Raw genomic sequence first — 27,286 nt, forward strand, 5'->3', positions numbered from 1 at the left:
GCTAATGGCAGGGTGACCCAAGTGTATCGATATACTTAATAACTTTACTTTGGTATTATCTTTCATTTGAGATTTACAAGGACTCTGTAAATGATTCAATTAAATTGTGCAGCAATCTTCTAAGAAATATAAGTAGGAACAAGTCTAAGCCTCCTAGGCCTACTAAGCTTTGTAAGGGCACAGTTTTCATTGTATGAGTAACTTAAATTCACTATATATAGCATCACATTTGACACCCAATAAATATTTACTTATTTCTAAAGATAAAATGTACAATTGTTCTTCCTATTTCATCTTAACTTTCCCCATGTCCTTAAACTAAAAAACTTCCATTTTTATGGTTCCCTTACATCATTTAGTTATATGTCACTAAAAAATTAGAAATCCAAAAAAAAAAGAAATCTATAAGCTTAATAATATACTGCCACTGTTCAGAATATCTATCTATATTTTAAAACAGAGGCTACATCTTTATTTACATGGAAAAAATTAACTAATTATGTAAGATGCTTCAGATGGACTTCATCTGTTGCATATTTAAGTGCTCAATGAGTTTTAGCCAGTATTGCAGTAATAGTAGTACAAAACTGATTTACACAAAATATGCCAGTATTTCTAATTTTGGAATTTTGTGGAACCTGGAAGATTCACTGGGGATGCATTTGGTGGCCAGAGATGTCTTCTGACAGCTATATAACCCTTGCCTAACACAGAGGAGGGAAAAAGACGACTGATCTTACTCTAAGTGAAGTCGAGTCTAGTAAAGGTAGCAGTAAACAGTTTAGTGCTGTCCTTGTCCTAGAAAAACTAAGCAGTCGAATCCCACTGGAGCAAGGAAAAGAAAAATTCAGTCAGAATAAATGATGTGCTCATGTACTTAAAAATCATCATGAGTTAAAAATCGATTTAATTGCTAGATCAGGTAGAAGCTATGATCAAGTAATATTTTAGTGATATTAAGGTACCCGTAGTATCCAATCATTTGCCTCAATTTTGTGATCTGTAAATGAAGATAATAATAGCACCAATATTATTTTGTTATTGTGAAAATTAAATGAGTGAATTAAGGAATAGATCTGATGTGTTGTGAGACAGTTTCCCAGATCCAAGGTGGGGATGTATGGCTAGACAAAGGATTTTTTTCTGCTTTTCTTTTCTTTTCTTTTCCTCCCTTCCTTTCTTTTTCTTTCTTTCTTTCTTTCTTTCTTTCTTTCTTTCTTTCTTTCTTTCTTTCTTTCTTTCTTTCTTTCTTTCTTTCACCATCTATATCTATCCATACATCCATCTATCTACCGATCTAATTTGTACCCTGAAATATTAGCATTTTTGTGGTATTTTCACAGTTAAGGGAAGAGAATCCTGCCTATTTGAAATGGGTATGTTCATTGTTCATGCTCTTCCAATTTATTTTATTATTATTTTTTAAATTTTATTTATTTATTTTTAGAGAGAGGGGAAGGGAGGGAGAAAGAGAGGGACAGAAACATCAATGTGTGGTTACCTCTCATGGTCTAAAATGGGGGACTTGGCCCGTAACCCAGGCATGTGCCCTGACCAGGAATTGAACTGGCGACCCTTTGGTTCACAGCCCGTGCTCAGTCCATTGAGCTACACGAGCCAGGGCAATGCTCTTCCAATTTAATGTTCATTTTCCAATAAATATGTTACAACCAATGTGTTAATTAAGAATAAAACATATAAGAACTGTACTTGAGAGGTTTAAAATGCTAGTACAAGAAAATAAGATCAGAAAGCTAAGAAAATATGGTATCTTTCTTATTTTTTTAAATTTTTTTAAGTCATGTGTAACCTCTGATTATTGAGCACTTGAATATTTTGAATTATAAATTACCAAGTCCTTCCCTTGCCTCTAGTTATCTTGCTGTCTGCTTCTGAGTCATTTCGCTGATATGACTCAACATATGACTGCCTAAATTAAGAGGTAGCCCAAGAAAACGGAAGAAGCTAAAGGGAATCATTTTGTTCTGTGCTTATGAGCATAGTTCAAACCTGGAATGCATGTGGGTAAAATTTTGGTCAAAGTTAAATTTAAAGGTCATTTCTATTTATCCACACCACTATTTTGTTCTATTACTATCAGTAATTGAAAGTGCAGTGGACATAATTTAGTGGCTTAAATAAGATTTAAACACTAGACCTAAAATTTTAGAGTTTAGAAGCCTTCATATCTTGATCAGGACTGTTTCTCACTTTGAGGTTAAGTGCATCATGCATGTTTTCTGTATTAGTTTTCTAACGTATATAATGAGTAAATAATATAAAGTTCATTTCTACAGAGAATACTATAACTTAACAGAGTTTGTGAAAGGTATTAGTGATATATTGTTCCACAAGTACAAATAATTGTTCAGTACAATGCCACAATTTTATTACAAATGCATTGCAGGTAATTGTGCTGTTCAGACTAGCTTGAATATGTATTTCTTCCAGACATTGCAAGGACTTTGTGCTGTGATGTAAATTCTTATCATCTCTAGTTTAAGAATTATGGTGTAATTCTTCCTTTTTTCATCACAGTTTCCTGAACACAAAGTACCCATTTTATGTTATGCTAATGATCCAAGAAAAATTGTGAAAGACTAGGAAGCATGGTTCATAACTTACTGACAGTTATAAAAATTAAAACCTTTTTTCAGCAAGTGTTCCGTATATAAGTGTGGAATAGATATCTTTAACCCTAGAAAAAGCCAATAAGTCTCTGCAATATGAAACAGGAGACAGTCAATAAGACAACAGACCAACAATAAGTCACATGACATCAACACGCTTCATATATCTAAAATGAAAAGCCTTCTTACCTAGCATGCGAACACATTTGGCAGCCTGTTCGGGGCTTTCAAAGAATTCACCACACCTCTGAAAGAAAAAAAAAGCCATCATTAATTGAAGATTTCATACCAGGATTTCAAAGGCAACATGTTCATGCAACCTGACATTACCACGATATTATTCTACTCCATGTTTTCCTGGGTTATCTGGATCTAGGTACTCAGGTCGTGAGCAGAGACTTCCCTGGTAGTTAAACATCTGAGAGTTAAGTTGGGACAGATTTTCCCACATGCCTCACGCCCTGGGCTGGAAGCAGGTTTGTATGCTCCTATGAGGAGTCAAGGCCAGAGATGCACAAGATGCTGAATGGTTCCTGTGTCACTGGGAAGATATGCAGTTTGTTAGACCTAATAATATGAGGGCAATCCTTCCCAAAAACTGGTCCTTATATAGCTCCAAAATCATTCTAAACTACCTACTCTGTAATTATCACAGATACCATCATGCACAAAGTCAGTGGCCTTATACTTAACTCTCTGAACTCGGGGTGGAAACAAATAAGAAAATGATGAAAAAGTGGCACTCATAGGTGCTTCTCCTGAACCCAGAGACTCATGGAAATACAACTTCCTCGTCTATTTCTTAGTTTTAACATGCTTATTAAAAGTTTTAATAGGCCACATAAAGGCAAACTTCAGAGATACATCAGTAATGTAAGAACAGACCAAAGCCCTGGCTGGTGTAGCTCAGTGGATTGAGTGTGGGCCTGGGAACCAAGCAACCATGGTTCGATTCCCAGTCAGGGCACATGCCTGGGTTGCAGGCCAGTTCCCATCAGGGGACTCACAAGGGGCAACCATACATTGATATTTCTCTCCCTCTCTCCTTCCCTTCCCCTCTAGAGATAAATAAATAAAATCTTAAAAAAAAAAGAACAGACCACATTTATATATGTGATTGACAAATGATTTGCATATGAATATATTAAAAAATTCCTCCAAATAAATAAGAAAATAGCAAATAGAAAAAGATAAAGGATACGAACAAGCAATTGTGCAGGAGGAAATCTGAATGGTCAATAAACACAGAATATATTCAATCACTTATAGTAATGACTAGGAAGCAGCAAATTAAAGATAAAATGAGGCCTATTTTGAATTCATCACTGTGGCAAAACTTAGAAATTTGGAAATAACAAGTGTTATAATAAATGTACAATAATGAATACTCTCACACATTGTAGTATAGAATATGAAATGATAGAATCATTTTGGAAAAAAATTGGCAAAATTTTATTAGATTTATACTTACTAACTACTATATTTCAACCTAAGTTGAAATGCGTATACCCCATGACATAGCAAATCATCTTCTAAACTGATAACCAAAAAAATTTTCATATACAACTTTAATGTACAGCTACAAATAGATAGATAATATGTTATTCATACCTTGGAATACTACATGATGATTAAAAGGAATGAATTAGGACTACAAATACTGTAAATATATATATATATATATATATACACACACACACACACACACATATATATGTACACACACATGGCATACATAAATATTCAAGTTGCTTAATATTCAAATCTTATAGAATATATGATGTTAAAATCATATAAAACATGGTCAATATTTAAATCACATAAAATATAATGTTAAACAAAAAGCTATCTTCATTTTTTATCTTATTAAAATATCTAAACATAGTATGCATTTTCATGGATAAATTAATTTACAGAAGCAACATAAAAACAGACAACGAATACTGAACATCAAATTGAGGCAGGAGGACCATATACAGAGTAACGGATGCTGAAGGGCATTCAGGGCTTATCCACTCTTTCTGCAGAGTAGTCTTCCCTTATCCATGGGGCTGCCTTTCCACAGCACACCTAAAACCATAGGTAATACTGAACCCAATATACGAGTATATTATGTTTTTTCTACACATACTTACCTATGATGAAGTTTAGTTTACAAATTAGTCACAGTAAGAGAATAATAATAACTAATAAAGTAGAACAATGAAAACAATATACTGCAATGAAAGTTATGTGAGTGTGGTCTCTCTCTTAGTCTCAGAAGACTAGCACTGACTGCTTTTTCCTTCTTTAGTTTCACAGAAAGAAGATTCATTCCTATGGTACATCTTAGCAACCTCACACAATCTTTTTTCTTTTCTTAAGTAGAAAATTTTTACCTTTTTACTTAAGAAAAGCATTTTATGGCTTCTCTTTGGCATATCTAGATTGCCAGCATCATTGCTTTCACAATTTGGGGCCATTATTAAATAAAATAAGGGTTAGTTGAACACAAGTATGAGATACCACAACAGCCCTCTAATCATCAAGATGCCTACTAAAGTAACTGGCGGGGAGTGTATAAAGCATGAACATGTTGGACCATGGAGTGATTCACATCCCTGGAGAGAGGGCACAAGATTTCATTATGCTTACTCAGAATGACAGGCAATTTAAAACTTATGGTTATTTTGACTTCTGGTCAAGATGGCAGTGTAGGCAGACATGGCTCACCTCTTTGCACAACCACATCAAAATTACATCTAAAATATAGCACAACCACCACTCAGAACCATCAGAAATCAAGTTGAATAGAAGTCTGACAACTACAGAACTAAAAAAACCACATCCATCCAGACTCACTGGTAGGAGGGGTGCAGAGGTGGAAGGGACTAGTCCCACACTCATACATGGTGGATAAAAATTCAGGAGGGCTATCTCAGGAACGAGGAGTCCTAGCCCCATGTCAGGTCCCCCGGCCCAGGGTTCCAGTGCCAGGAAAAGAAGTCCCCGTGACTTCTGACTATGAAAACCAGGGATTGAATGAGTGGAAGAAACTTCTGGAGCCCCAAGCAGTTCTTCTTAAAGAACCCACACACAGACTCACCCACTCAGACTCACTCCCTCTGAGCTCCAGCACCTGGGTAGCAGCATAAGAGGCATCAGTAGCATACTGAGAAAAACCGAAGTATCTTCCATCAAGGTGAGCAGAGGCCATTGTTCCTTTACTAAACACTCTGCCCACAGATCCACAGAGCTGGCAAGCTGGTGGCATATCTGAGTCTCCATCAACCTGGCTAACACTGTTTGGTCTGTCTTGGAGATTCCCAGAGACTGCATACCACCCAATTCACAGGCCCACACAAACTGCTTTTGAATGGCTGGTATTGGCTCATGCTTCACAACTTCCTAAATCCTCTCAAACAAGCAACAGCTGGCCTCAGTGAGCCCCAGGCTAGGCACTAGCAGCAGCCAGCCTAGATTCATAGCTTGGTTTCACCTGGGAATCTCCAAGCCCAGCACAAGTAGCAGCCATCTCAGATCGCTTTATAACTAAAGCAGGGTGGCCCTGGGCAAAGCACAGGTGGGGTGCTGACCTAGGCCTGCACAACCCAGGAAACTCCAGGGCCAGTGCACCCAGTGGACAACTACAGACCAGGTTAGAGCACCACCACCCTGCCTCTGCACAGCTGATCCTCCATAGAGAGCAGAGGTTGGTAGTATATTGGTCACAGCCAGTCTTTGCAACTGACTGGGTTGGGTAAATCCCTCCCACTGATCTTCCAACAGCAACCAAGGCTCGACTGCATGAGGAGTGAGTCCACACAAAGAGCACACCTTGAGTGCCCATCTTGGGTGAAAAGGGAGGCTGCGCCACTGAACCTTGTAAGACACCACTACATTAGGCCATGCTACCAAGACACAGAGTCAAAGCAGCTCTACCTAATACATAGAAACAAATACAGGGAGGCTGTGAAAACAAGCAGACAAAGAAACATGGCCCAAATGAAGGAACAGATTAAAACTCTAGAAAAAAAGCGGAATGACCTGGAGATAAGCAATCTATCAGATGCAGAGTTCAACTGGTTTAAAGATGCCCAAGAAACTTAGTGAGGACCTCAGCAGCATAGAAAAGATCCAGTCAGAAACAAAGAAGACTCCTATTGAATTAAAGAACAATTTCTAGGGAAACATCAGTAGAGTAGATGAAACTGAGAATCAAATCAATGATATGGAACACCAGGAAGAAAAAAACAACCAATCAGAATAACAAGAAGAAAAAAATCCAAGAAAATGAGGGTAGTGTAAGCAGCCTCTGGGACAACTTCAAGAGACCCAACCTTCATGCCATAGTGGTGGCAGAAGAAGAAGAGAAAGAGCAAGAAATTGGAAATCTATTTGAAAAATAAATAAAGAAAACTATTCTGATTTGGTGAAGGAAACAGACATGTAAGTCCAGAAAGCACAGAGTCCCAAACAAGATGGATGCAAAGAGGCCCACTTTAAGACATGTCATAATTAAAATGCCAAAGGTTAAAGATAAAGAGAGAATCTTAAAAGCAGCAAGAGAAACCAAGTGAGTTACCTACAGGAGAATTTTCATAAGACTGTCAGCTGATTTCTCAAGACACTTTGCAGACTAGCAGGGATTGGCAAGAAATATTAAAAGTCACTAAAAGCAGGGACCTACAGCCAAGATTGCTCTACTCAGAAAAGCTGTTATTTATTTATAATCAAAGGGCAGATAAAGAGCTTTCCAGATAAAAAAAAACCTAAAGGAGTTCACCATCATCAAACCCTTATTATATGAGATGTTAAAGAGACTTATTTAAGAAAAAGATCAAAACTATGAACAACAAAATGGCAAAAATACATATCTATCAAAAATTAAATCTGAAAAACCAGCTAAGCAAACAAGAACAGAGACAGAATCATGGATACGGGGATCACTTTGATGGTTGCCAGATGGGAGTGAGGTGCGGGGGAGTGAGTGAAGAGGTGAGGGGATTAAGAAGTACAAACAGGTAGTTACAGAATAGCCATGGGGGTGTAAAGCACAGTATAGAATATGGAGTAGCCAAAGAAGTATACGCATGACCTACAAACATGTACAATGTTATAGGGATTGCCTGAAGGAGTGAGGGTGCTGGGAGGAGGGCAGCAAAGGGGGAAAATTGGGACAACTCAAATAGCATAGTCAATAAGCTATAATTAAAAAATAAAATAAATGGTTTATTTTTAGATTTTTCCATTTAATTTTTCAGACCACAGTTGATGGTGGGTAACTGAAAGCACAGAAAGTAAAATTGCAGATGGGTGGGAGAGGGGAAGAACTACTGAAATGGTTTGTTCCTTAAATTATTCTCCAAACTGTGGTCTATCCTTGAAATATTTTATAACAAGAGAGAGTTGCCCCCACAAGCAACAATCTGAATATAAAAATGGCCCTTTGCAAACTGCTTCCTGGCACCCATATCTGTCTTCCTTGGACTTACAGAGGCCGCTGAGCACCAGGCTGAACTTATTTTTACTACTTATTACCTAGGAAAACTGAGGACATGCTACTTGGCCCACTTGCCTCTTTTACTGTTCATAACTTGTTTGCTCAGACTTAAGTTATATGCAGATTTTCAACTGGGTGGGGCATCAGCACCTCTAATCCCCACTTGGTCAAGGGTCAACTGTACCTACACTTCATATATTATAAGGCAAAGTAATTTCTGGAGAAAACAATTTTTGGATGTGAGACTCCACATTCTTCACCCATAACAAAGAAAAATGCTCTGGTAAAAGAGGGGTAGGTTGAGTGGGTAAAGGATGACTCCATTACATTCAAATCAACCCATTTTTCTGGAATGACCTGCGTTGTGCACAAATAGATGGGGAATTGCCTCTGGGCCTTGAAAAGGGGGCAAACTGCTTGTGTGAGTCAAGAGAATGGACTGCAGAAGAGGAAGAATGGGTGAGTCCAAAGGTGGCAAGAAGGTATTAAATACTAAACAAAGAGTATTGTGAGCTCTTTTCCCCATTACTCTGCTGACCTAAGTATCAGGTGGAATCTATCACGCCATTTAATCTCTGTGTGCTCCATTTCTTTGTAAGTAACACGGGATGCTATGATATGCCGCAAAATCAGCTCAGTAAGCAGATGTGAGGATTAAAGACCACGAAGTCTGATTTGATTGTTGGTCCTTGTTTTGGCCTGCATCACTTGCTTTTTAAAAGTGCTATTTTTATGACCGGAAAGAGTTAATAGCTACTTTCAAACAAAAGATCAGAGAGTTCTAAAATGTTTTCAACTTCTTGGCAAAACAAAGTGCTAACTACCAAGTTCTATCAATTCATATTCTGGGTCCTACGAGGGAATAACTCTGGGGTGCTCCCTTACCCTTTGTTAATGACAAAGCCCACACATGTGCCAGGACTGAAGAGCTTTCCTTCTTTTAGTTACAGGGACTTGCAGCAAAATATGTGTGGAGCTTACATAACTTCCCACAACCCAAGGGCAGCCTTATTAATATATGTCCCTCAAGGGGCAGATGGGTCTGGTTGGGGGTGATGCTGTGGGGGTCTTGTTCTCTTTCCTGAACATAAACGAAACCAGGAAAAGTTTCTGAAACCCCTATGAACCATGCCTTCCTTACCAGTCGTATTCTGCCAGGGTTCACTGACCACACAAACTAATGACTAAGCAGCAAGGCAGGCACGGTGGTTGTTCTGACAACCCTGAGGCAGTCTTTTTCTTGTCTTCATTTGTCAGGCTAACTAGTTCTTCAATTGCACTGCTTTGTGAAGTTACCTAGTAATGGTGACAGATTTTAAAGCAATAACCAGAAGGGAAGCTGATTGTTCCATGAATTGGAAAGAAAAAAAATCCTATTTTTCCAGTGTTTTTTTTTTCTCATTGTTACTAGTGTTTAAGGGACCTTATCTTCCAGGTGTTGGCTTGCTGTGCAACCAAGGTTGATGACCCAGTTCAGGAGATGAATTGGGTTAAGCCATGGGGTCTGAGTCTCAGAAAACTGTAGGATCTGCCATAGGGGAAGGTCTCATGCCCTGCTGGGTTCTCAGGGGCCACAGCCTTTCTCCCTTGCAGCTTTGCCTGGGCATGCAGACCCCCATCCCAGCACCCTGTTGGGATGACCCTGACTTGGTCTGGTTCTGATCACCAGGATTCTACCTAATTCTCAGGTCATCAGCTCTCCATAGGATCACCATCTTTGTTTTGTCTTCTGTGCCTGAAATACTGAGACCAGCTCTCCTTGTTCATGCCCATTTCTCCCAGCCAACACTGTCCTCAAATAGTAGGGCATAGTTATCAAAATCCCCATCCAAAGGGCCAGAGACCTCCCTGGGACAGGTCCTCCTTGATCATGCCCTCCTCCCACAACTAATAGGATACACTGCACATGAACTCATGTGTATAATGCCTATCGCCCTCTTGGACCATAAAGAAGAAACCACTTCCATTGTTAGTGTTGCTAATGTGCCTCATTATTGCAACTCTGGTGCCTTATAAATACCAGGCCCTCAATAGATACTTGTAGAACTAGCTAACATATATTTCACCTATACTATGAGCAAAGCAGTTCTAAGTGCTGTACATCTACCATCTCATATTCTCATATACGCTTTTAAGCAAGAGGAAAATTGAGGCATAGAGAGTACCACTCACTATAGCATATATTTTCCTCCAGTGAGCGAGAGAACAAAAGCTGACAGCTTACCTGATGCTTGACCACTATACTTAGATTCCCAAATATTGGCTACTGTTGGCTTCCTCATTGCCTTGGCCAAGTAGACTATGTCTGTTTACATCCCCTACTCTCATTCATTAGCCAGGAGCTGTTTGAATGAGTTGCCACCTATGAGAATGTGGGCTTTGGATTAGGCTGACCCGGATTCAAATCCTATCCTGTTGCTGCCTCTGCTTACCTATTATACTACCATAGGCAATTTATTTAGTTTTGCAAAACTTACTTTTTCACTTGTAGCACAAGGTAATATTATTTGAATGACGGTATCATTGTAAGATTAGTTTTTAATTCATTAAGAGCAAGAATGTACTGATTTAAATTACTGAAGAGAAAATTCTAACATAAAAATACAAATAAATAAATCTAACTCATCTGTTAAATTTTTATTTTAATTTTTATACTATTATTTAGGATTAAAAGTGAAAAAATACTTCTGATTTTAAAAAGTGAGAACATTTTACAATTGGTTGCTAATTCTCATTTATTAAGAATTTTCTATATTAAATCTAAAATTTGCCTTTTAGGAAGAACAAAATGAATTTTATAAAATACTACCTCTACCTTAGTATTTTTCATTAAAATATTTAATTTCCATGAACTAAGTCATATGTTCAAGCAAAACATGCAATTAAAATAGATTTCTCTTAAATGAACTGTATATTTTTCATTGCTCTCATCATAAAATTAGTTGTGAAAAGTTGATATTAGGGTAATTTTTTAAAATAACACTCAATATTCAGCAAACCTTTCCTTAAAAATTATATCTTAAAGGGAAATAATATTCAGATGTTAATGATAGTAGCTGTGATACTTGAAGGAATTTAAAACACCCAGGACAGTGAGATGTCCATCCATTGTTCAGTTGACAGTACTTCCAGCTTTCTTAAGCCAGTTCATGTTTTTTTCTGCTTCGAAAAAGCTCCCAGAGTTTTTTAAAAATAATATTTGCTATCACTTTAATGTATTAGCCTCTCAGGAGGCCTCCAGCAGCTAATCTTTTTAGGGCAGGTGTCTTGATATATTTGGATGGGAAGAAGTATTAGCAAACAAAACCCCAGACAGAAATCCTGTTGCTTGGAGGTTTCCCCCAGTGTCAGCAGAGGCAATAACCGCTTTTTGCAAGTGAGTAACGTCAAATGTTATCAGCAAATAGGGAAGACAGCATGATTCTTTATTTCCTTCCCACCCTTATACCTTTCTTTTGAAGCCGAAAGGCATTTAATGCATGGAATTAGATGCTTACAAAATCGTGGAGGGGCAGGCTAACTAACGGACGGGCCCTCCGGGAGTGACTCTCAGAAAAAATGCACAGCTGGCTGATGCGGGAGGCTGTGTCGGCCGCAGTTGGGCAAGTGGAGGGGCCGGAGGCATCACTGAAGTTGTTGATGTCAAGGATACGCCCCCACGGCAGCCGTCCAGGGCTAGAAGCTATTGGCTCAGTTGCCTCTTGACACCCTCGTTGCTAGTGACTAAATGTTGGATGTTACTGCAGAAATGCAGAAAAACCCCTGACACCTCCATGGCTGTGCTTGAAAGATCATTAAAGCAAAACAAAACAAAAAGAGCCCCTGACATATAGACTCACTTTGGAAAAAAAAACGAAGTTTGCTCAGCTGAAGAGGTGCTAACCATGGTCATTATTTGGTGGAAAATGAAGTACCTTTCATCCGCGCCAGGAGCAACAGAGACAACCTGGGGTGGGCAAGGCTTCACTCAGCACAGGCTGCCTTCATGCCCACCCGCACTCTACCTCTAAGTACTTCAGTTCTGAGAGCTGGCCACATTAGAATTTCTCTGGGTGATTTCAGTAAACAAGACAAATGACCGTATGATGATGTAGCTGTTTCATTTGAACACCCTTGAACTCCTAAGTATCTAGCATAATTACTAATGCATAATGGGTACTTGCAATGTTAGTTAAATAAATGAATAAATAATTCTTCACTGTAATTCTGTGGGATACACTTGAGATTTAAGATTACCCTGGGAAGCACAAGAAGAGATTTCTTCTTCTGGAGATTTATGTATGAACACCAGTAAATGCTGCCATTAGAAGCAGCCATGTACTGTGGAGCTGCAGTGGTATTCAGAAGGCATTTTAAAACATCTGAGTCCCCTCCCATCTCACATTGTCCCTAACAAAGAACTGCACGATACCAATCAAAGCCAGACCCCCAGAAGATAGGCCGAGTGAGAAAATGGTTTAGGACTGTAGATGGTAAAAAGATAGCTTCTGTTAAAAGACCAAAACTCCCTAAAGGGCCTAGAAGTTTGCAATTCCATTAATATCTGTCAAATGAGTGAATGAATAAAAAAATCATTCAAAATTACAGCATTGTTGAGTACCTACTCAGTGCAGCCACTGCATTGTGAGTACAGACACAAAATCAAATAGATTTAGGCTAGATGCTGTCTCAAGAAGTTTATAGCCTGGCGTGAGGTCAGAACGTAGAATGCTATGGACATCCCCAATGGTGGGCGCCTGATGCTGCCTCCAGCTACTGGAGGTGGCTTCTGAAGAGATGACCATAGGCCTGTCTGAAGGATAGGGAAGAGCTGGCTGGCCAAAGATGAGGCCCATCCAGGCAGAGGCAGCTCCCTAAGCAAGCTCAGAAGCCCGTTTAGGATCCTTCAAGCAGCTGCTGAGTCGGGGAGCAAAGCTGCAGGAGCTCAGGGTCAAGCACTTAATCAAAGCCATGGTCACAGGTGAGACTGGAGGAAACTAGAGGCTAGTAGTGATTAAAAAAATACAGGCTGGGGTAGAGAGGTTGGGCTTGCTTTTGAAGAGTGGAGACACTTAATGAATTCCCTTGGCAAGTAACAGTTAAGTACAATGCAGTGGTACCTGATAGCTTTCATTGACACTGCTGGCTACAGTCTTTTCGTCCTTTTCTACCTTAGAAGGGTAGCAAGCCTGAGGTATTCTCTTATTCCTTATTCTTGGATTATTATATAGAAGGGCTATGAGCAAAGGAACCACCCCTAACCACACTGTTGAAACCTCATGGGGGCCGACTTGTGCTACTGCAGAAGCCATTCGCACCTAGTGTTGAGCACATCACAACGTCCTCAGCTCCAGGAAGGTGCATTTTAAGGGTTGCCTACTTTACAGTGGCCCGAGGCGGTCTACCGTGTGGGTGGCACAGCCAGGCCTTCATCTCCAAACACTGTGGCGGCCCTGGGCACTCTGGTGCAAGAGGACGGCAAATTTGGAACTGGGGCTGATTTCGGCTCAAGCTCATGTTTTCCTTTCTAAGATTTTCCAGTGAAAGAGCAGATTTCCATCCCATTGCAGGCTGTTAAAACGTCAGACTAATAAGTTTTCAACAACCTGTCACTGCAGATCTCCAGCAACAACCTGGCACTGTCTCTGCATTGGGGCCTCTTTGTCCAACCCGACCTCAGCCAGTCAAAATAAGACACACACCGGCAAAAGGAAAAAAAATAGATAATCACCTTGAGCTGAAATTCTTAACAAATCCATTGTCGCCAACAGTCAGCAGCACATATTTGGGCTAAATAACCTGAGGTGACCTTTCAGGAAGGGCCATCCCTCATAAACCTCTAATTAGCTAGGGTTAGGAGTGACTTGAAAGGTATTAATGCTATTGCTACTGGAAATGAGCCTACCAGCTTTTAACAGCTTTGTTTTCTTCTTCAGTCAAAGAACAAAATGTTAGCTCAATGGCGTATGCTTTCTATTAGGGAAGTGCCAGCAGCAGTAATCTCCAGAGAGTCTCTCAGCGTTTTGTTACACACCCCTATTTTTAAATGTTTAAAAACTACTTATTATGAACCAAAACTTGGAAAACCTGATTTCAGCCCAAGTGTAAATTTTTTTTTTAAGTTACTAAGCAAACGTCTAGAATGTAGAACTTGGTGTTCTGTCATTTCAGGTCTGGACAGGAGAGGGCACTAGAAAGGTCACAGTACTATCCATGTGCACTGCTAGGACCCCCTGAGGGAGCTGCTGGGGTCGGTGGCACACAGGTTCAGAGGCACTGGGCTGTGTTGCATTTTCCAGTTCACAAAGCAATTCTTCATGCAACACTTTGACTTCTATTCACACATTGAAAATCACATTTTTCATTGACTACAGCCTCTGGGCAAACACAATTTTAGTAGAATTGTGCCTGTGGAGGCTAATACCATGTAGAATACAACTGGGGTATCTCCCTACTTCACTCAGTTATCAGAACTGAGTAGGCATGTTGGTCCAATGCACTTGGGGAATAATTCTGGTATGGGCTGTGAGCCCTCCCTTTTATCAGACATAAACATAGAAAAAATATGTTGAATTTTTGCAAAACAGTCATTCTTTACCTTCTCAGAGCCCTAAGTGTTGATAACTAGCTCTAACTAGTTTTCAAAGAGAAAGGGACACTTCTGTAAAAGCAAATAACTAGCTTACACAGAGTGAGTTTTTAAAGAAGTCCATAGCCACTTTTTGTTAGCAAAAACAGGAAGCAATACAGGAAGACGCCAGATTGGTGCATAGCATGGAAAGAGCTTAGACTATCTGGGTTCCAATCCCTCACTAGCTGTGTGATCTCCGGCACATTATTACTTGTCTTTTTGAATTCACTTTCAGAGCAGAGGGAGTAACAATGTTCGCTCCTCCCGTGACATAACGCAATATATATGAAAGCATCGTGTGTACCCTGAAACCCACAATGGGACCTGCTGTGTGCGCTGTTTTGTGCAAGGAAGGAGGTGGAAGTAGGAAAGGGCCACCTGGCAGAACTGCGTACAAGACAGAAAACACAGCTCTACTGTGTAAGTTATGGCATTTTATGAGGGGAAAATTTTTGCTCCTCTCATCTTGGAGAGCACCAGTCCCTCAGAAGGTGACCTGCAAAACCAAAGGTCTAAAGAGCACAGGTTGGCAGGACAGGTTTGGGCAATAAGCTCAGAGTTGGGTAGAGTAGTAGCCAGCCTTTAAAAGGGAGAAAGAGAGCAGAGTCTAATGCAAGGTGCAGCTCCAAAACAATACAGGAAATGGAAGGTGGACTGTGTGAGGATTTGCAGCTTGGACAGGGCAACTCCAGCACCAGAAACAAACACTTCATCTGGAGGGATCTCGGAGACCACTGGGGCCAACTAAACCATTTACAGATGTAACCAACCAGTTCCTGTTTCTCTTACAGGGTTTTATGGTAATCCCAACATGGGCCCTTGAGTTTGAATCAAGACTCTTGCATTTACTAGATTTCTCACCTTGGGTAAATTGCCCAATAATTTATTGCCTCTATTTCTCCATCTGTAAAATGAAGATAATACTACTGCCTACTTCATGGGTTTATCATGATGATTAAATGAAGGCTCAAATATGTAAAGCACTAAGTATTCATTAAGATATTATTTTTAAGCATATACAATTATTTGGAAAAAGAGAAGTCATGAAAACCATGGCTTTTTCAGCTGCACCCAGGGTTACTCCATGTTATCTCCTTAATCTAGATGTTCAGCCATTGCCCTGGGCAGCCTCAAGCCCCAAGGGACAGAAGTCTGCAGTACCTGTTAGATGGAAGTGCCCAACAAATACTTGTTTAATGAGTGAATGAATGGAAGATGAGAAGGTGAAGTGCAGATTGAAAACTGGACCAGTTCTTACTAGGCAAGTATTTGCATTTCCTGCAAGGGAAGGGCTTGAAAGTCTAAAGTGAAGTCTCACTTTCATCAAATGTTTCATTCAAAATGTTCATTCAGCAAACCTTCGCTGGGGGCTTTCCAATGCAGCAAAGGTGCTTACATATCTGTGATTAGCTCCTTGTGTGAATTTATTAATTAAGCAGAACCTATCTCTATTTTGATTACATTATTCTCAAATCATCTTTGTGTGTCAAAAATGCTAATTAGGGAGGATGAAGCAGACTTTTGTCTGGTGGAAATGTAGGCCCTAGATACAGGAGGCAAACACAAGGCCCGCGGGCCGGATCCGGCCCTCCACCTTGTTGTATCCGGCCGGGCCCCTTGTCGCTACCTGACAGCAGCGCCGAGCTCCTTGCTCCTAGTTAAGGAGTAGCTACATCTATACAGTCCTAAAATTACATTCTGCCCTTTGAAGGCAACTGCGAGGCTGATGTGGCCCCCAGTGAAAATGAGTTTGATAGCCCTGCCCTAGGAGGTTTCTATAGACCATTTGGTTACCAAACTGAAGCCCCGGGACTGTCCAACTCTGCCTGATGTGCAATTATGCTTGGCATTAAGGAAGTAGAGAGAACCTAAATAGGTTTGGGAAACAGAAGGTTTCTCATATACTGGCTGTATCCTTGATGGGCGTGGAAGAGTTTCTGAATAAGGTATGCCGATTAGATAGGGGAGAAAGGAACTAACACGTCCTCAATGGGAACTGAAGACAAGAGATTAAGGTGTTCGTTCTGGATACAATAAAGTGTAGATGTAAAGGCCTAAATGTAACTGAGAAAGGAATTAAGAATTGACTGGAAGGAGATGGGGTTCAGATAATCAGGAGAACTGGGGAGTGGAGAGATACTAGGTTGGGAAAGCTGGCAGGGACCAGGTCATGCACGGCCTTATGGGACTCCATTTAGTGATTGGACATGAGCCTGGATTCCACGGGCCATGCATCTGGATGAAGTCACTGCAGGTCACACACAGGCCATCTGTTCAAGACAGCAGGGAAATCCCGGAAGTGTTTAGGAAGCTTTTACAAGGGAAATACTGTGCAGCAGCCACATCTGCTAACTTGTAGTTTCTCACCATACCTGGCAGTATGTGTCTTCAGATGGGAAAAGGATTCTGCTACGCGAGGCCACTACTTTAGGATTGAGGGATTAATGATACTTCCCATATTTTCCCTGATCCTCAGAGTTTTGACAATCAGCGAGGTTAGGGAATACCATCAGAATGTTCATCCATTTAGACTCTCCGGGATTCATTACCTCACACAAGGCGTTCACCATCAGATAGATTTCTTTGAATTCAGTGTAATCCATATGACCTTTAGGAGTAGCAGATTATTGAAATGAGAATGTGACTTGTTAACTTCTTAAGTCTAGCATGAATATATTATGCAGCACAGAGCTTTTCCAATCACGCAAGGAGTGAAGCCTCAGGACACCCTGAAGGGGGTGGTTAGCAGTGAGGTCCCTGGATTCCAGAAGGTGGAGGCACTGGGGGTCAGAACAAAAGTCCTTCCTTAACACTTAAAAAGGAATCTCAGAAATTATTGGGAGGGCATGCTGTACTTTGCTAAAATCATTCCTTTAGCCGACTGTCACTGTCAGAGTGAAATCTGAACCCGCCCTTTAGCCTGACATACCATGCAGCAATGCCTCAGCCTGTCCCCCCACTGCCCTGGGAGACAGACACTGGGAGTGCCTGGAGCAGCTGCCTTTTTCTTTCTTTCTTTTTTTTTTTGGTCTGACCTGTGTGTTGCCAACAATTACTAAACTCTAACCATCTGGTTGAAATGTCCAAGCTTTAGACATTGGTTTTCTCGATTTACACTGCAATATCCAAGCTACTTTATGTGACCCTTTAGAGAGCGAAAGCTTAATAGATAATATCAGCAATATCTCCAAATCATTATACAGACGTCACAATTCAAAGATTTGTGGGACCTCATCCAGCTTGTAACTGAATGAATATTTACTTAGGACAAAGGAGTACTTATAATGTGCTCCTTCCAGCTCACTGCAGTAATGCTCCTGTACATAAACCAACAATTAAATGTAATCCTATACACTTATAGTTTTAAAAGAAATTCAAACCAGTCCTTGGAATTAAATAACCCCAGTGCTAGAGAAAATGACTTCCAGAACATCAAGCCTTACATGCAAACACAGGGCCTCGGGGCCACAAAAGAACAAACACTGTTCCACAGGGATAAGGGCTTGTTATTGTATTACTACTTGTGAGGTCAAAGATCCAGATGTTCCCATAGACAATCAAAAAACTATTACTGGTCAGACTGTATTGACCACCTCCATTTGGCCAGCTTTGAGACATGGACTTGGCTTCAAAAAGGAGGTTTCTATAAATTTTGCTGGCAATCAATAGTGACCCCAGGTGAGAACTGGAAAATTCAATATCTTAGAGAAAGTGACTGACAGGTTTCATAAGCTGCAAGTGAAAATAAAAATCTATGAAAACAAGTGTATATTTTGCTAGTAGTTATATTCTGCTTTGGCGTAGCTTACTAAACACCATGACATATTTTGACAAGAGCTATATTTGAAAGTCACCTCCTCTTGGCCTCTCTCATTTCATGAAAGTAGAAACCTTCTTGTCTGGTTCACTGCTGTTCCCAGCACCCAGATCAATGTCTGATCCTTCACAGGCTCTTAACAAATATTGCTTGAAACAAGGAATGAATGAATGATTTGGGGCAAAAATATATCCAATTCATTTTCATGGCAGTCAAGTTAAAAATCTATGAGATGGTGAAAACCCAAAGTAAAAGAGAAGACCAAGAGAATAAAATTATACTTAAAATCTAAATAAGCTGAAATCATGTTTTATAGCCATTAACTTTCATAAGAACTTGGCATTTGAAGTTGTGCAGTGAATCTACGATGAATTTATGCACTGAGTCCAACCCAAAGGCAGAGATTTCTCCAGGTATTACAATTTGGAAAGATAATTTTCCCTGGAAAGCAAGAATCAGCAGCTCTTTCCATGGTCAAGCAAAGACCATGGAACCTGAAGTTAAGCAAAGAAGGAGATAAACAAAATTTGTTTTTAATTTTCTTGGTCAGAGTCCATACCAGAAAAATAGAGGCAATACCTATACTCTGTTTCATTAGTATATGATTAAAGGATTCAACCATCAAAGTGTTTCAAATGATTAACAAAAATTGTATAAAGGGTCACTTGGGGATTCACTGGGGATAGTAGGTACTGTGTGTTGTTGATGGTGTCTATAATTCTTGTTCTAATCACTCTACTTCCTCAAGACCCCCTGACACTTTCTTAGAAATAGATTTGAGATTTAATTCTTATTAGTGTCAGTGAAACTGAGGAGTCCTGAAGATTATGCTTTATTAGCTTCCTAGTAAATCTGCCTGACAGACATTGTAATATGACATATGTTTATCAACTAATAATTCTCATTAATTATCAGATACTCAGAAAACTAGCAGGTTTTTGTATTGACTTTTTTAACCTAATGATATAAAACTATTTTCTCTATATATTCTTAGAAAATCAAGAAAGAAACTGAACACAATAATAGCAATCTTAAAAATAAAGTGTTGCATATAGATTAATTGTATTAATTTACCAGCCTCAATTTCCAAAAGCTAAGGTATTTAAGGGTAGGGACTACGTCTAAGCTTTGAATGATGGTATGCAGCAGAATGTTTGGCATAAAACAAGTGCCTAAAGTGCTCTTAAATGCATGGCCAAATGAAGAAAATAACATATGGCAAGGAATGCAATCATCATTTAAATTCTATTCAACACAGACATGTCAACACAAGCATTTGTGGATATCACTATTTAGTATGAAATGTGTATGTGTGTGCATATATGTACATTCATCTACATCCATATATATCATATCCACACACACATGCATGATGTATATCACCTAACTGTGCTTAGTAATATGCTTTAGTTTAGTGGCCAGTAGTCCTGGCTCTTGTCTGGCATCTAATATCAATGAGTTTGAATCCCAACTCCACCATTTCCTAGCTTTTTGACCTTGGAAATTGGCTTATTCCTTGTATCTAAGTCTCTGTTTCCTTACCTAATAAAATCAAGACAATATAGAGTTATTATGAGATAATGCACATAAGGTTCTTAGCACAGTACCCTGTACAACAGGAAGTGAGCAATATACACCATCTATGACTACTATACCCTTACACGCTGGCCTTCATTAGGTCAGATAAACAAAGAAAGCCTTACTTTTCATTCTGGTTGTAGTAGCTTCCTGCCCTCCAATTAAAAAGTGAATCTTTGCTGTGCCCTGTTTGTCCCACAAGTTTGTGTGGACAAATCTGGGAGGAAGTGTAAAGAAGTGGTGACAGAAAGCTTCAGTTTGTAGTTCAATGTGGAGGGATTTACCAGCTATGTGACCTCAGCAAAATTTCTGAAGTTGCTTCATCCTCTTTTAAATGTGATAAAACCTCTCTATTTCACAGGGTTTTCCTGAGGATGAGATGTGGCCAGTAAAGTTCCTGGCTCAATAGTATGACATGTTTGTATGCATCTGTGTAGTTACCTATCTTTTCTCTCTGTTTTTTAACTTCAATGTCTATATTCCCTTCTGTATATGTTCAAATTATCCCTATTATTTAAGCCCCAAATAAAATAGTTATTCTTTATGAAGATTTCCTGATTTTTTTTTAGCTTAGGTTAACCTTTTTCTTTCCTGTATTTACTATATATAATTCTTGTAGCCACTTTCCACTTTCTACTTCACATTTTCATTACTCTGCCTATTAGACCATGAAGTCTTTAAGGCCAGAATCCAGATCTACTTTACTTCTATGTCCCATTCAGCCTCTGAAATAGTATAGAACTGTGTGTGTGTGTGTGTGTGTGTGTGTGTGTGTGTGTTCATGTGTAGTATAATGAAAAATATTTAACAAGCATCTGTTTTTAAAAATCTTGTTATTACTCCACCTTATTCTACAAAGATTTTGAGGTAGGTATATATTTCTCTTTGTGTGCATATATTCAGTGCATGTTTATATACAGATCACCCCCATATACACAGGTACATATATGTCATATATGTATATCATATATAATATATAATGAAATCTATTTATTTTGACGTTATTAAGGAGACATTATCTTATAACATTTCCCATAACATTTTGTTAACATTATTCCAGGAAAAAATTTAACCACTGTTATACATCTATTATTTATTACAAATGAAGATATTACGTCTTTGGAATCAAGGAAGCAATAGTTGCTTTCTTTGTCTGCCATCATTCATACTTTTTGCTTATTATTTGCCAACACTCTTTTAGAACTTCTTGTTGTTGAAAAATTTCTTCATCTAAACTTCAATAATAATTCTTTTCTGTTATTAAAACTAGTGATCTTGTTGTTGGATAACATTCACAATGTCATTTCTATAAACAGGTCATCAATACTTTGTATGCTATCACCCATATCAGATTATCAGTCAAAGGGTATTCTTTTAAGATCACCAGGTTGAAATTTGCAAGTAAAGGAATAAAATTATGAAATTTGTTTCAAAATGAACTTCTAAAGTCAAAATATGTCTTTGAGTACCTTTAAGTTAGTCATGCACTGGGCATATTTGTTAGTTATGTCAATAACTAATATTTGTTTCATTGAAAAATTTTAGATCTGCAAGTGGCTTTTACTTCCTACAAAGAGTAATGTGACTTTTAAATTTCAATGTCCAGCATATTTTAAGAAAGACAAAATATCAGCCAAACTATTAATAATTGATGTATCAAATATGTGGTTAGCAAGTTGGCAAAAATGCTTCCTTGTAAAGAAAATATATTTTGATGATAGGAATAATAAAGCGAAGTAGCTTTATTATTTATTAAATAAAAGATAACACAAACTTTCAATTACTCACATAACTCTAAATAGCCTCACGATAGCTTGGAGCATAGTTTCAAGTAGAAACCTTACAGTGAATAATAAAGTAAATGCATATTAAAGTCTTAGTCCTGGAGCTTCAGAGTGAACATATGAAGGTTCTGGGAGAGTGGTACAGTGAGCATAGAAGCTCTGTGCCCTTTTCCCACATCTTACTCTATACATCTCTTCCATCTTGCTGTTCCTGAGTTATATCCTTTTATAATAAACCATTGATCTGAGGAGTCCCTGAAATAGCAGATTAGCTCCTGTGATTCAATGAAGGCATGCAAGCTTCTCCTCAATACCATTGCTTTGCTCCTATTCAGTTATTGCATTCCAGTCTCACCACTCCATGCTGGGAGTAGTTTCCTAGTTTGTAATAGAAACACCTTGTTTCTTATCTACATTCCCCTCTGAAGCACAAGCTCCTTGATGCCAGGGAATTCATCTCATTCATTGCTTTGCCTCCTGGACTTGAACATTGCTTCATACATAATAGATGCATAATAAGTATTTTTTGAATAAGTGAAAGAAGAAATGCAAAAGTGAATGGATGAATAAAGAACAACATAATTGGACATTCAAGATGGCATAGAAATAGTGGAATCTATACTAACTTCCACCCAGAATCAATCTGTAATTACAACTAAATTGTAGAGAAATCATCTTGAATAACTAACTGAACACTAGTTGGAAAGAAGCCTTACAACCACTGACAGAGATAAGAAAACATTTTAGCACAGCATGACTTGTAGAGAGTGCAGAGGAGATGTGAGAGGGCTGGCTGAGCTACCATGGGTGGCAGCTGAAGTGCCAAAGGGATATGTCAGTGGCTGGAGGCCTCTCCCTGTGAAATTTGGGGTCTAAACTCCAAGCTGGGTTCCCCAGCCTAAGCACCAGAACTAGAAGGCACCCAGAGAATATTCTGCTGTGAAGAGCTGCAGGGTTTCTGTTGGCTAGAGGGAGAAAGCTGGAGATGCAGAGAGCCTTTTAAAGGGCTGAAGCACAAAATTTTGTTTATTGCCATTTAGACTGGGTGCCAGCAAAGAGAGGGAAAAGTGAACTAGAAATAGTTTAAGAGAGTCTGGAGTTGGTAGCTCTGGGGAGAGAACTGAGGGAATAGCTACCAGAATCCATGTGCTGAGTCATTCCCTATACTGCAGGAGCCATCTCACCCAGGCAGAGCATTCCACTCTGAATGGCATCAGCCTCAGTAGAAGCAATAGCACCGCCTGCAGGAATTACCCTGCCCTGCCCTGTGGTGCTTAAGCCTAACTGTGGATTACAGACTGATAAGATAAACAACTGATCAGTTTAATGGCTGATTTGTTTAATGACTGAGGCAGAAAATACAAAGAAGCAGCCAAAATGGGAAGATAAAGAAACAGACCCCAAATAGGGATCTGTTTATTAACAGAACAAGGGAATATTCCAGAAGCATGAGATAAAATGGAAGTAATTTATCAAATAGAGAGTTTAGAGTAATACTTATAAGGATACTCAATAGCATGAAGAAAAACATAGAAACCACAAAAAAGTATCAGTTAGAAAAAAAGAATGCGATATCTGAGATAAATAATATAATAGAAGGAACAAACAATAAATTAGATGACACAGAGGATCAAATTAATGTTTTGGAAGATGAGGCAGAAAAAAATAATCAGGTAGAGCAGCAAAAAGAAGAAAGAATTTTAAATAATGTGGAAAGCTTAAGAAACATCTTGGACAGCATGATGGGTAACAACATCTGAATCATGGGAATACCAGAAAAAGAAGAGAGTGAGCAAGGGATTGAAAACCTATTTGAAAAAATAATGACTGAAAACTTTCCTAATCTGGTAAAGGAAAAAGTTGCACAAATCCAGGAAGCTTGGAAAATCCCAGAAAAGTTGGACTCAAAGTAGGCCTACACCGAGACACATCATAATTAAAATGACAAAGTTTAATGATAAGGAGAGAATCCTAAGTGCCTCAAGATAAAAATAGGTAGTTACCTACAAGGGAATGGCAAGAAATATTCAAGGTGATGAAAAGCAAGAACCTACAACTAAGGCTACATTAACCAGCAAGGCTATCATTTTAAAATCCAAGGAGAAATAAGGAACTTACCAAACAAGAAAAGCTACAGGAGTTTGTTAACAACAAACTAGTACTGCAACAAATATTAAAGGGCTTGCTTTAAGAAGAAAAGGAAGAAGAAAAGAAAGGAAAAAAAAACCGAGGAAAATAGTCTAACAATGAAATGGCACTATGTACATATCTATCAATAATCACCTAAATGTAAATGGCTTACATGCTCCAGCCAAAAGACAGAGGGTAGCTGAATGTATAAGAAAACAAGGCCCATATATATATGCTGCCTCCAAGATACCCATCTCAGATCGAAAGATAAACACAGACTAAAAGAAAAGGGATAGAAAATGATCTTTCATGCAAATGAAAACAACAAAAAAAAATAGTTGGGGTTGCAGTCCTTATATACAACAGTAAATACATACTTTTCAAGTGCACATGGAATGTTTTCTAAGATAGACCACATATTAAGACACAAAACAAGTCTCAATAAATGTAAGAACACTGAAATCATATCAAGCATCTTCTCTGTCCACAGTGTGATAAAACTAGAAATCAATCACAAGAAGAACACTGAAAAAAAAAACCCACAAAGACATGGAAGCTAAATAACATGTTATTAAACAACTAATGGGTCAACAACAGGTCAAGGAAGAAATAAAAAGTTACACTGAAACAACTGAAAATGAGGACACAACAATCCAAAATCTGTGGGACACTGGGAAAGCATTCCTTAGAGGGAAATTCATAGCCTTTCAGGCTTATCTCAAAAAACAGGAAAAGCTCAAATGAACAACCTAACATTACACTTAAAGGAACTTGAAAAAGAACAACAAACAAGACCCAACATGAGCAGAAGGAAGGAAATAATAAAGATCATGGCAGATGTAAACAAAATAGAGTCTAAAAAATGCTAAGAACAAATCAATGAATCCAAGAGCTGGTTCTCTGAAAAGATAAACCAAACTGACAGACATTAACCAGACTCATTCAGAAAAAAAGAAAGAGGTCACAAATAAAATCAGAAATGAAAGAGGGCAAATAACAACTGACACCAAAGAAATACGAAGGATTATAAGAAAACATTATGAACAACTATCTGTCAACAAACTGGAGAACCTGGACAAAATGAATGAACTCCAGAAATACACAATTTTCCCAAACTAGTGAGAGAATCTTGTTATGAGACCGACACACTGCCTACTGCACTAAGAGAGCACCTTCTAATGAGAGAATCAGAATGGACAGCTTACACCTAGTGAAGTTGAAGCAGTAATTTTAAAAAACTCCTAACCAACCAAAGCCCTGGACTGGATGCCTTCACAGGTGAATTTTACCAAACATTTTGAGAAGAACTAACACCTCTCTGTCTCAAATTACTTGTAAATTTCAATAGGAGGAAGGCTCCCAACTCATTTTATGAGGCCGGCATTATCATAATTCCAAAACCAGATAAAGACACTACCAAGAAAGAAAATTATAGGCCAATATCCCTGATAAATATATATGATAATATCCCTAACAATATATTAGCAAACCAAATACAGCAATGCATCAAAAAGATCATACATCACGATCAAGTAGGATTTATTCTGGGAATGCAACAATGGTACAGCACACACAAATCAATAAATATGATTCCCACATAAACAAAATGAAGGATATAAAACCACATGATTATATTAATAGATGCAGGAAAAACTTTTAATAAAATCCATGATAAAAACTCTCAGCAAAATGGGAATGGAGGAAACATGCCTAAACATAATAAAAGCCATATATGACAAACCTACTGCCTGCATAATACTCAATAAGGAAAAATGATAAGTGTTCTCCTTAAGATCAGGAGCAAGACAGGATGTTCATTTTCACCTCTTATTCAATATAGTACTGGAAGGCCTAGTCACAGCAATCAGACAAGAAGAAGAAATAAAAGGCATCCAAATTGGCAAGGAAAAAGCAAAACTGTCTTTATTTGCAGATAACATGATACTGTACATAGACAACCCCAAAGATTCCACTAAAAAACTACTAGAACTGATAAATGAATTCAACAAATTAGCAGGATACAAAATTAATATCCAGAAACCAGTTGCATTTTTATATGCCAATAGCAAACTAACAGAAAGGGAAATTAAGAAAACAATTTCATTTACAATTGCTTCAAAAAGAATAAAATACCTATGAATAAATCTAACCAAAGATGTAAAAGACCTGCACTCTGAAAATTATAGGACACTAAAGAAAAAAATGGAAGAAGATACAAATAACTGGAAGCACACATCGTGTTTATGGATAGGAAGAGTTAAGATCATTAAGATGCCCATACTACCCAAATCAATCTATAGATTCAATGCAATTCCTATCAAGATTCCAATGACATATTTCACAGAACTAGAACAAATATTTCAAAAATTTATATGGAATCACAAAATGCCCCTCATAGCAACAGCGATCCTGAGAAAGAAGAACAATTGGAGGAATCATGCTACCTAATATCAAACTCTACTATAAATAAGGCCACAGTAATCAAAACAGTATGATATTGGCATAAAAAGACACATAGATTAATGGAACACAATAGAAAGCCCAGAAATAAACCCCCACCCTTATAGTTAATTCCTCTTTGACAGAGGAAGCAAACATATACAATGGGCTAAAATAATTTATTCAATAAATGGTGTTGGGAAAATTTGACAGATATGTGCAGAAAAATGAAAGTAGACCGCCTTCTTACACCACACACAAGAGTAGATTCAAAATGGATCAAAGAGTTAAAATTTAGACCCCAAACTATAAAATTCCCAGAAGAAAACATCCCCAGCAGCAACATCTCAGACATTGCTATAGCAATATTTTATTGGATATATCTCTCTAGGCAAGGGAAACAAAAGAAAAAATAAACAAATGGGACATCCTGAAACCAAAAGGTTTTTACACAGCGAAAGAAATCATCAACAAAATTAAAAGATAACCCATAGAATGGGAGAACATATTCGCTGATACATCTGATAAGGGGTTAATATCCAAAATTAAAAAATTACTTAACAAAACTCAATACCAGAAACCCCCCAAACAACCCAATTTAAAAATGGGCAAAGGACCTCAACAGACACTTCTCTAAAGAGGGCACACTGATGTCCTATAGACATATGAAAAGATGCTCAACATCACTAATCATTAGAGAAATGGAAATTAAAGTCATAATGAGGTAACATCTCACACCTGTCAAAATGGTTATCATCAATAAATCAATAAACAATAAGTGCTGGATAGGATGTGGAGAAAAGGTACACTTTTGAA

The 27,286-nt window shown here is 38.4% G+C and overlaps 1 protein-coding gene across 1 annotated transcript in view; it reads right to left on the bottom strand.

Moving 5' to 3' along the window:
- Nucleotides 1-27,286, bottom strand: part of PDE7B (phosphodiesterase 7B) — a 309,572-nt gene that overhangs the window by 203,543 nt on the left and 78,743 nt on the right. Inside the window, exon 2 of the mRNA XM_037150161.2 lies at nt 2,820-2,877. Coding sequence (XP_037006056.2) covers nt 2,820-2,877 — 58 coding nt within the window. The remainder of the gene's footprint in view (nt 1-2,819; nt 2,878-27,286) is intronic.

The sequence above is a fragment of the Artibeus jamaicensis genome, unplaced genomic scaffold (genome assembly GCF_021234435.1).
Source record: "Artibeus jamaicensis isolate MK-2021 breed Jamaican fruit bat unplaced genomic scaffold, CSHL_Jam_final contig_387, whole genome shotgun sequence".
In the NCBI taxonomy this organism is placed as follows: domain Eukaryota; kingdom Metazoa; phylum Chordata; class Mammalia; order Chiroptera; family Phyllostomidae; genus Artibeus; species Artibeus jamaicensis.